The sequence below is a fragment of the Thecamonas trahens genome (assembly GCF_000142905.1).
Source record: "Thecamonas trahens ATCC 50062 unplaced genomic scaffold supercont1.68, whole genome shotgun sequence".
NCBI lineage: Eukaryota > Apusomonadida > Apusomonadidae > Thecamonas > Thecamonas trahens.
Window position 1 is genome coordinate 35626 of NW_013657612.1, and position 10196 is coordinate 45821.

The 10196-nt window shown below is 64.5% G+C and overlaps 4 protein-coding genes across 4 annotated transcripts; 2 read left to right on the top strand and 2 right to left on the bottom strand.

Moving 5' to 3' along the window:
* Nucleotides 1–18: 18 nt before the first annotated feature.
* Nucleotides 19–1561, top strand: AMSG_11023 (uncharacterized protein; the record flags this gene model as incomplete). Its single annotated transcript, XM_013897547.1, has 2 exons — nucleotides 19–22; nucleotides 375–1561. The coding sequence occupies 2 exons, from the start codon at nucleotides 19–21 to the stop codon at nucleotides 935–937; spliced, it is 567 nt and encodes a 188-aa protein (XP_013753001.1). The 3' UTR covers nucleotides 938–1561.
* On the bottom strand, nucleotides 951–4989 carry AMSG_11024 (uncharacterized protein; the record flags this gene model as incomplete). The annotated part of the gene is made up of 2 exons (XM_013897548.1): nucleotides 951–4400; nucleotides 4878–4989. The coding sequence occupies 2 exons, from the start codon at nucleotides 4987–4989 to the stop codon at nucleotides 967–969; spliced, it is 3546 nt and encodes a 1181-aa protein (XP_013753002.1). The 3' UTR covers nucleotides 951–966.
* A 657-nt stretch (nucleotides 4990–5646) lies between these two features.
* On the top strand, nucleotides 5647–6826 carry AMSG_11025 (60S ribosomal protein L12). Its single transcript, XM_013897549.1, has 2 exons — nucleotides 5647–5660; nucleotides 6165–6826. The coding sequence occupies exon 2, from the start codon at nucleotides 6233–6235 to the stop codon at nucleotides 6713–6715; it is 483 nt and encodes a 160-aa protein (XP_013753003.1). The 5' UTR covers nucleotides 5647–5660; nucleotides 6165–6232; the 3' UTR covers nucleotides 6716–6826.
* AMSG_11026 (uncharacterized protein) lies at nucleotides 6813–10094 on the bottom strand (the record flags this gene model as incomplete). Its single annotated transcript, XM_013897550.1, has 2 exons — nucleotides 6813–7575; nucleotides 7638–10094. The coding sequence occupies 2 exons, from the start codon at nucleotides 10092–10094 to the stop codon at nucleotides 6853–6855; spliced, it is 3180 nt and encodes a 1059-aa protein (XP_013753004.1). The 3' UTR covers nucleotides 6813–6852.
* Nucleotides 10095–10196: the final 102 nt, after the last annotated feature.

The following is a 10196-nucleotide window of genomic DNA, read 5'->3' on the forward strand; positions in this document are numbered from 1 at the left end:
GGTGTGGGCGTTGTGGGGATGGGTGGGCGGAAGGGGTGTGGGGTGTGGGGGGTTGTGAGGGGTGGGAGAGGTGGTGTGTGGGGAGTGCTGTGTGGGAGGAGAGGGGGGAGGGGGGGGGGGGGGGGGGGAGTGCGAGGAGGCGGAGACAGCGGGTGTTTCAACGGCGCGCGGGAAGGAGAGTGGGGGGGTGGGTGGGGGGTGAGGGACAAAAATATTTTTAGGTTGAGACACGACGCGGGAGGTGGGAGGGTGACCTTCCAATGCCAATGCAAAGGTCTGTCTTTGGCTCGCTGCAGCGGCCACCACGGCTGCAGCGGCTGCCACGGCTGTACGGCAAGACACCGCACGTGACTGAGGAGACGGACGGGTGTAAGGGATGTCTGCGTCTGCACTGAGCAAGTTCGGGTGGGTGGAGAAGCGGGGCAAGGTGCGCAAGGCATGGAAGCGGCGGTGGTGCATGTTCCGGTCGGACGGGGCGCTGGTGTACTTCAAGACGAGCCAGGATGTGGCTGCGCCAGCATGGGCATCAGCACGTGGAGCTATTGGTCTGACTGGAGCGAGTGTGAGTGCGGTGGAGGCGGACAAGGATGGCAAGCATGGTCTGGCTATTGCTGTCTCTTCATCAAAGCGCATCTATGCTATTCGATGCTCATCCATGCCCGAGAGGGACTCGTGGCTAGCCGCCATCCAAGGCGCCATCGAGCTCGCTTCGGGGGCTGCCGATGGCGATGACGCCGACGGAAGGGATCTAGCTCCGGATGCAGAGTCTCGATTGTACTCGCCGGTGGTTTTCGACTCGTCCGGCGTCCATCATCCCTCGCTCCCTGACGAGGCCTTTGATCCGCACGGAGCGCAGAAAGAGGCGGCAGCACGCGGGCGCGGCGACGATCCCGTGCTTGCCGACGACACCTGGGACGCCATCCTCGACATGGCGTAGCGCGCGCTTGGCAGGTAGCGGGTTTGGTTTTAGTTCGGGTGCGCCGCGGGGTCGGTGTTGCCGTCAGCGCCGCCGGCAAGGAAGCCCTCGAGGTGGCGCGAGTACGCCGGGTAACCCTGGCCGGCACTGCCGTTGTCGTGGCTCGGGCCCTCGCGGTTCTCGGCCGGCGACTGCGCAGCGGCAGCCTGGTCGTAAGCGGCGAGGAGCGAGAAGACGTCCTCGATAGCGACGCCAGCCGCGTTTGCGGCGTCGTTGTCGGGCGCCGGGGCCTGGGTCTGAGTCTGAGCAGAGGGCTGAGCCGGCGGGCTGGTCTGCCGCTGCTGGTGAGCGACGGCGGTGGCCTGTGCCTGGAGCTGGGTGCGGGTCGCCTCCTCGTCGGCGAGCTGGTCGGTGAGCGAGAGGGTGATGAGGTGGGTGAAGAGCATGTCCTTGAGATCCTTGAGCACATCCTCCTCAAAGACGGCAATGTCCATACCAGAGTACCGCGCGAGGATGTCCGAGAACGCGGCAAACTCGTTGGTGTCGACGGGCCGGTTGAGCTTGGTGTACTTGAACTCGGCAAAGAGGCCCTCGAGGATCTGGCGGACGACGTCGTTAAACTTGCCGCCCGACTCGGGCATGGCCGCCAGCGCCTTGAACAGATTGCCAAACTCGGTGAGGAGCGCGTCGTTGATGTAGACGTCGACGTGGTAGTTGGTGAGGATGTGGTTCATCGTGGCCTCCATCGACGAGGTTGTCGACTCGTCGTCGCCGTCGCCGTCGCCGTCGCCACCGTCGTTGTCGCCCTCGGCGGGAGTCTGAGCTTCCTGCTCGACAGCTTCGTCCGCGGCCTCCTCGCCCGCAAACTCGCCGAGGTCCAGCCCAAGGGCGGCCGGGTCGATCCCGGCCGAGCGCGCCATGTCGACGATGGCCTGCTGCTGGGCAAGGAGGTCTGCGCGGCGGGCCTCGAGGGCGGCCTTGCGCGACTGGTGGTACTCGAGCTCGGCGCGGGCGGCGGCAAGCTCGTCCTCCATGGCGCGGGCCTGCGAGGTCGACGCCGTCGCCGAGTCGGCAGCCGAGAGCTCACCGGTGGCGTCGGGGCGCTGGGTCGGCGGCTCGGGCGTGATCGAGACGTGACGCTCTGCACGGGTCGCCTCGTAAAACCGGGCGTCTTCGGGCGACTCGCCCTCGTCCTCGGATGCGAGCGAAGGCTCGTCGTCGTTGACCGACTCGGCGTAGTCGTAGGCTGCAGCGGCGGGAGCAGCGGCGGCGGCGACGGGAGCAGCGGCGACGGGCCGCGAGGTCACCACCGCGCGTGGCGTGGTCGGCGAGTCGACAGCAAACTTGTTCGGCGAGTCCTGGACCGACTGAATAAAGTAGTTGATCTGGTCGAGGGCATGCATCTCCTCCATGATCTTGTTGCGAATGACAGTGGTGGTCGGGTCGTCGTCGACGGTGGCGGTGCCGCCGGCAGCCAGCGGAGCGTCAAAGGTGACGGTCCGCGGCGGACGCTCCTTCTTGGCCGGCGGCGGGGCCTTCTTGAGCTTGCGGGCTCGCTTGCGTGCGGTGCGGGTCTCGGCGGACCGCTCGCGGAGCTCATCATCGTCGGTCGGGTGCCGCTTGGCGCCGACCTTGGGCGCGTGCTCGTCGAGGTACGCGGCCTCGGCGGTGACATCGTGCAGGAGGCGGTCGAGCGAGGCGAGGACTCGGACCCGAAGGAGCGGCGTGTCAAACTGCGCGAGCAGGGTAAAGAGCTGCGAGACGTAGCTCGGGTCGTCTTCGACGCGGACAATAAACTGCACGGCAGCCTCGTAGACGGCCGAGTCGAGGCCGACTGAGGCCACCGACGACGCGCCATCGTCGCCATCGTCATGGCCGCCACTGTAGCTTCCGGCGCGCGCGAGCTCGGCGTTGAGCGTTGCGAGCAGGTCGGCAGTTCCGGCAGGGTGTGCCGAGTCGAGCGAGAGCACGTCTGGGGCCGCGGCGCCGGAGGGAACGCCGCTGGCGCGGGCGTCGGACCCATGCCCGGCCTCTGACTCGGACTCTTGCGAGTCGCTAAAGTAGCGGACAAAGTCCTTAAAGAACGCCTTTTGCTCGGCGCGCGACGAGAGCGACTTGGCGTACGAGACGGCAAGCTGCAGGTCCTGCAACTTGATGTTCGAGGCATACAGCTCGTCCTCAAGGAAGCGGGTTGAAAGCGAGTCGGCCTCGGAGACCGAACCGTCTTCGCCGGCAGCGTACGCGCCAAACACGTTGTCGCCCGACACGGCGGCAATGTCGTCGCGAGTTGCGCCGAGCATGTCGTACAGGCCGCCGATGCGGGCCTGGAGCGCCTCCATCTCGGCAGCCTGGGCCTCAAAGGCCGGGCCCGGCACCGGCGCGTGCGCCTGCTGAGCGGAGCGCGACGGCGAGTGCGATGCAGCGCGTGCGGGGCGCGGGGCTTCGGCCGGCGACGAGGCCGACGCCGACGCGGCAAACGAGGCCGAGAGCGCCTGCGGGGGCGTGGCCTTGCGTTGCTGCGTGTACTGAGACTGGAGCTGCGACCACTGGGCGGCGAGCTGGTCGAGGATGTTGACCGAGTTGCCGCCAGCGCTCGACTCGCGCTGGACGGTGGCAAGCAGGTTGTAGATGCCGTCTTCGTCAAGCTCTTCACGCGAGGCCTCGCGGCGCGGCGCAGGGGCCGCCGCCGCCGTCACTGGCGCGGTGCTCGCCTTGGCCGGCGACGCCTGCTGGTTCACCAGCTGCTCCTGCAGCCAGCGGAGGTTGAGCAAGTGGGCTTTGCGGAGCTCGGCGAGGTCTTCGACTGGCATGTTGGCGGCGTCCTCGGCCGTGAGTGGCTGCGAGGAGCTGCGGGCGAGCGGCGGGGCCTGCGACGAGGCGCGCGGCTTGGCCGGCGAGAAGATGTCGCGGCGGACGGCGGCGGACGGCGGCGGGGCCGAGGCCTGGCGCGGAGCCTTGGCCGGCGACGGTGAGGCCTGGCGCTGCTCGGCGGCGGCGGTTGCAGCGCGAAGCTCCTGCTGCGCGGCAATCTGCATGTCGCGCATGGCCTCGAGCTGCTGCTTCTCGGCCATCAGCGCCATGTACTGCTCATACAGCGCGTTGGCATCCTCGGGCTCGGCGTCGTCGTCGAACTCGGCGTCGTCGCCCTGCGCCTGCACCTGCGACTGCAGGGCGGCGAGGTAGGCAGCACCGGCATCGGCACCAGCGGATGCCCCAGCCTCGGCCTCAGCCTCGACCTCGGCTGCCGCCTCGATCGACGGCACAAGCGTCTCCAGGTAGTTGGCGACGAGTGAAATGGTCTGCTCGTCCTTGTTCGACTCGAGCAGCGACTGGAGCTGAGTAAGGTTGTTGCGGTGCTCTTGGAGCTGAGCCAGCTGGCTCTCCAGCGCATCCAACTCGCTTCGCTGCATCGACGACTGCTCGCCAAGCGCAGACATATGCGCCACCATAGCCTCGAGGCCCTCGAGGTCATCGGCTGTCGTGCCTGTGGCGCACCGCAGCAGGATCGAGCGAGACGCAGTGAGAGAGGCGAGAGAGCGAGAGAGCGAGATAGCGAGAGAGCGAGAGTGTGAGAGAGCACACGCGCGGAAAGTTGCATGGTGGTAGCAGTGGTGGTGGTGGTGGTGGCGGTGGTGGTGGTGGTGGTGGTGGTGGTGGCCGAGTGCGACATTTTTCGAAAGACGGGCGAAGGGCACAAGGCGACATGGCGGGAGGAGGGGAGGGGTTAGTTGGTGGAGGGGCGTGGGGGGGGGGGTAATGGGGGGAATGAATGGAGGGGGGAAGGGGATGAGGATGTGGGTATGGGGATGGAGAAGAACATTCGCACCTTGGAGTACGGCAGAGGGCGTGTTGTAAGCGCTACCAGGGCCAGTACGTCCGGCTGACCGTGGCGGGCTGTGTCGGCCTTGCGGGGTGTGGTACGAGGTCATTGGGGTAGATTCCAAGGTCATGCTGTGCGTACCTCCGGCGGCTGGACGACTCGCCTGCTGCCGACCAGGCGCAGATCCAGGTGGCGTTGCCACCATCTGAGAGATGCGCGGCGCTTGCGGCGTAAAGAACGTCCCCTGGCTCATGATGGGAGAGGAGTGGTGCCGTCGCCCTTTGCCTCCTCCTCGCTGTCTCCCGGCCGGGCGCCAACCGAGTCAGGACCGGCCCGGCGGGCACAGGCATCACTGATGACGGCCTGAAACGTGTTGATCTAGATGGAAGTTACTGACCACCTCCAGTAATCATCTCCCTATGCCGCGTAATGTGCACATCCGGTCTCTATCTCGCCAGCTGTGTGGCTGCAGAGCAAGGCCAAGTCGCACGCCCATCACCATGATGTGTCGTCTTGTGATTGTACCTTTGTTTGTTTGTATTTGTCATCGTTCATTCGTTCGTTCAGCATCATCGTTTATTCGTTCGTTCAATATTGTCGTTCGTTCAGCATCATCGTTCATTCGTTCGTTCAGTATCATAGTTCGTTCGTTCGTTCAATATCATCGCTCATTCGTTCGTTCGTTCGTTCGTTCTTTCATTCGTTCGTTCGTTCTTTCATTCGTTCGTTCGTTCGTTCGTTCAGCATCATCGCTCATTCGTTCGTTCAGTATCATCGCTCATTCGTTCGTTCGTTCGTTCGTTCGTTCGTTCGTTCGTTCGTTCGTTCGTTCGTTCGTTCGTTCAATGCCAATCACTCGTTGGTTTACTCAATCACTTCTTGAGCAATAATCGTCGTATTCTTGGACATCCCACTTCCTAACGCGTACGTAGCAAATCATACAAATTCAGCAGGGACGAAATCCCTCTGCCCACCCACCCTCTCCCACCGAGAGCATGCCACACTTCCAACCACAAAGAACTCCCTACGTGTGTAGATACAGTCATGCTCAACACTGTCATCTACTTTGTTTTCCTGGAAACACACACATGTTCTCTATAGCCCCTTGGAAAGTAGCCACCAACCCCCCCCTTCCTCGGTCTCCCCGACTGCTGTCATCACACACTTCCAAACCCTTCCTCCACCCCCTCCCCTACCCACCCCGCCCCACCCCCTCTACACCCTCTACCCACCTCCACCCTCTCCACCCCCCAGTACCACCCCCACTGCCACCCCCATCCCTCCACCCTCCACCCTCCACCCTCCACCCCACCCCACCCCCCACCCCCACCACTGTGTGTTTGTCGGTGTCATTTGATTGATTGTTTTCACCATCCACCCCCCCCCCCCCCCCCCCCCCCACCACACACATACTCACACAGAACACAGTCGTTTAGGTGCACCCGTCAAAAAAGGTCGTTTGAACCCTTCATCCATCCACACCTCATTTGAGCAACATGGCTTCTGCTGATCCCATTGAGATTTGCCTGCGCGTTACCGGCGGTGAGGTCGGTGCTGCTGCTGCCCTGGCCCCCAAGGTCGGTCCCCTCGGTCTGTCGCCCAAGCGCGTCGGTGAGGACATCGCCAAGGCCACCGGCGACTGGAAGGGTCTCCGCGTCACCGTCAAGCTGACCGTCATCAACCGCAAGGCCACCGTGTCTGTTGTTCCGTCGGCTGCCGCCCTTATCATCCGCGCCCTCGACGAGCCGATCCGTGACCGCAAGAAGGAGGAGATCAAGCACGATGGTGACCTCTCGCTCGATGCCATCATGGACATTGCCCGCCAGATGCGCCACCGCTCGCTCGCCCGCCAGTTCTCCGGCACTGTCAAGGAGATCCTCGGCACCGCCGTCTCTGTCGGCTGCACCGTTGACGGTGAGGACCCGCGTGACATCCAGGCCGCCATCGACTCTGGCGAGATCGAGATCCCCGAGGAGTAAGCTCCGGCTAGTGTCGGCGGTTGCCGCTCGCCTGTCGGCCCCGTCCAGGCGTTTGACTACGACTGCGCTCGGGTGTCCGGCTCGATGATGTAAACAGTTGGCATATTCTCAGTTTAGGTTGCACAGCATGGGCGCGATCACTGCCGCCGCGAGCGCGAGGTGCGGCGAGCGGGTGTGGAGCTCTTCGCGCGCTTGGATGCGCGCGGGTTGGCGGCTGTGGCGCCAGTCGCGGAACGCTTGCGCTTGCCGGGTGTGGGCGGTGCCGCGTCGAGCTCGATAAAGTACTTTGCGGCGTCGACGTTATTCTTGGAGCAGAGGAGATCGACAAAGTACGACTTGGAGACGAGCGGGATGCCGGCGTCAACGAGGCTGTAGAGGTGCGGGATGAGGTCGGGCGACTTGGTGGCGACGTCGGGAGCGACGATGGCGATCGAGGCAGCGCTGCGGGTGCGGGCTGAGACCGGGGTCGTGACAGCGAGGACCGAGCCGCCGCCGGCCTCGATGACCGAGCGCGGGAGGCAACCGCCGAGAATGATGACCGACATGCCAACAAACGGGCCGGGCTCGCCGTCCTGGCGATGCTTGCGCCAGTATGCCGGCGCGCCGCGCCAGATGCCTGAGGCGCGGACGACGGCGTTGCCGGCGTACTCGTAGTCGACAAAGTCGGTGAGGAGCTCTCCGGCGGAAACCGAGGCGGCAATGTACGACGGCTTGATCATCCACACACCGGCAGCAAGGCCGGAGAGGAACTTGGCGGTAGTGGCGATCTTGGGCAGGACAATGTGGGTGGCTGTTGCGTCGTAGTCATGGGTCGGCGGAATGACCGACGCGCCGAGCGCGGTGAGCTTGTTTGCCTGCGCCTGTTGCTCATCCGACGTGCCGCAGAGCAGAAAGCGCAGTTTGCACGCCGGGTCGACGACACCGACGCCTTGCGCTCCAGTAGCGACGGCGCGCGCTTGGCGTCGAGCGACGGCAGGGTGGAGAATGATGGAGGCGGCGGGTTGGTTGATGGCGAGGCGGCTCCTTCGGCCTTGGAGGATGCTTCGGTCTCCTCGCTCTTGGCGGGTGTCGCTTTCTTGGCCTTGGCGACCGCTGCAGCCTCCTTGGCCTTGGCGGCCGCTGCAGCCTCTTTCTTGGCCTTGGCGGCGGCTTCTTTCTTGGCCTTGGCGGCCGCTGCAGCCTCTTTCTTGGCCTTGGCGGCGGCTTCTTTCTTGGCCTTGGCGGCCGCTGCAGCCTCTTTCTTGGCCTTGGCGGCGGCTTCTTTCTTGGCCTTAGAGTCCGCTGCAGCCTCCTCCTTGGCCTTTGCGGCAGCCTCCTTCTTGGCCTTTGTGGCCGCTGCAGCCTCCTGCTTGGCCTTGGCAGCCGCTGCAGCCTCCTGCTTGGCCTTTGCGGCAGCCTCCTTCTTGGCCTTGGCAGCCGCTGCAGCCTCGGCGTCCTCCTTGGCCTTGGCAGCCGCTGCAGCCTCGGCCTCCTCCTTGGCCTTGACAGCCGCTGCAGCTTCGGCCTCCTCCTTGGCCTTGGCAGCCGCTGCAGCCTCGGCCTCCTCCTTGGCCTTGGCAGCCGCTGCAGCCTCGGCCTCCTCCTTGGCCTTGGCAGCCGCTGCAGCCTCGGCCTCCTCCTTGGCCTTGGCAGCCGCTGCAGCCTCTTCGTCAATCTCAGAGGCCGCTTCGCCACCCTCCTTTCTCTTTGCCACGACAGCCTCGGCAGCAAGCGCACCAGAAACAGTTCTGGTAGCAGCGCGCTGGTCGGCGCTAACCGGCCCGCTTGACGTCGGCTCGGTCGTCGAGTAGCCAGATGCCAGTGTCGGGTACGGGGCGAGTGAGAGCGCCGCGCGGACAGATGGCGGGCCCGTCGAGGCGGTGCCGTCAGCGGCCACATCCATTGGCTCCGGCATTGGCTCCGGCACCTCGGGCACAGCCGCGTCTGGATCCTCGTTCTCGACTTGCGACGAAAAGTTGCTAATGGTCTTTCGCTCAATGTCGTCAAGCACGCTCTGGTCGAGCGTCGTATACGGCGCCGTGTCGACGAGCGTCCAGCTAGAAAAGACCTTCTCGATCCAAAAGTGCGAGACGACTGTGACGCCCCAGCTGACGGCCGACGTGTACTTTTCGCCCACAGGCTCAGCCGCAATGAGATGCGTGTGGTCCGCCGAGAGCTCCGACGTGTACTTCGCCCCGATCGCCACGATCATGTCGCGGACGTCCTTGCGCAGGTCGCCGGCGTACCGTGTGATGGCAATCCGCAGATTGCCAGCGTTGGGAATGGCGTCGTGTGAGACAACAGGATAGTACAGCGGCTTAAGTGTGGGCGGCAGCATCTGCCATACCTGCGAGCAGTCGTGGACCCAGAACTTGGTCACAATCGTCAGGCCGTCCGCCACCGCGCGCTGGTACTCGGGTGACGACTGAGCCACACAGAGCAGGTGCGTTGCAGACGGCGAGTACTCGGCAAGCACCCGGGCACCCATCGTCTCCAGTGACTCGGCGTACGACGCACGCTCGGCCTCGTCGTCCTCTGTAAGGCAAAACGTCGTCCCCGCAAGCAGGAGCGTCACGTCGGAGAACGTCGAGTCGACCGAAAACAACGACGACGCCTGCGTTCCAGACTTGCCTGTCGACTGCGGTGTGAGCGTCATCGACGACGCCAGCTGCGACTGGATCATCCGCGCTAGCGAGAGCTTCTGCGAGTCGAGCAGCTCTGCCAGCGACGCCGCCACCACGTACCCGTGCAGCGGGAGAAGCGTGTGCGCCGCCACAGAGTCCAGCAGCCACTCAACCATCAGCATCGGTATGCCGTTCTCCTTGGCAAACTTGTACTTGGCACCCATCGGCCGGTGGATGAGCAGCACCTGCGTGTCCGCCGTCAGCATCCCATCGTATTGCCCGCCAAGCGCCTCTATCAGCTTGACCAGTCCCTGCCGCACTTTGCGTGGAACCTGCGAGGTGCAAAACTGGATGTTGTTCAGCATCAGCGCCAGCGACTGATTCGTCCCAGCCACCGTCGCGCCCTTGGCCACCTCGTTCTGCAGCGAGATCAGGAGCTCGCCCGCAGCAGCAGCATGATAGCTCGAGACTTTCAAATAGCGGTCGACCGAAGCAGCTTGACCCAGCGGTGGAAGCGATCCCGAGCGAACTGCCTCGATGACCCATGACGGCGAGACGAGCGCAATCGAGTCTTTGAGTGCCTGCGGAACAGAGTATGACTTGTCACTGGCTACCACATGGCTAACTGAAGGCGAGAGTGTTGCCGCCCACTCGCCGCCGCCCAGCACCACATACGCCCGGACAAGCTGGCTCACCGCCAGCGCATCGTCATTGCCAGGCCCAGCATGGCAGTGGAAGGTAAGTCCTTCAAACACATCCCGTCGGCCAGAGCTCATCTCCTTGCCAGAGGGAGAGGGAGTGTGTGAGGGGGGGGGTGGGGGGGGGGGTTGGGGGGGGGGGGAGGGCGAGAGAGAGAGAGAGAGAGAGAGAGAGAGCGT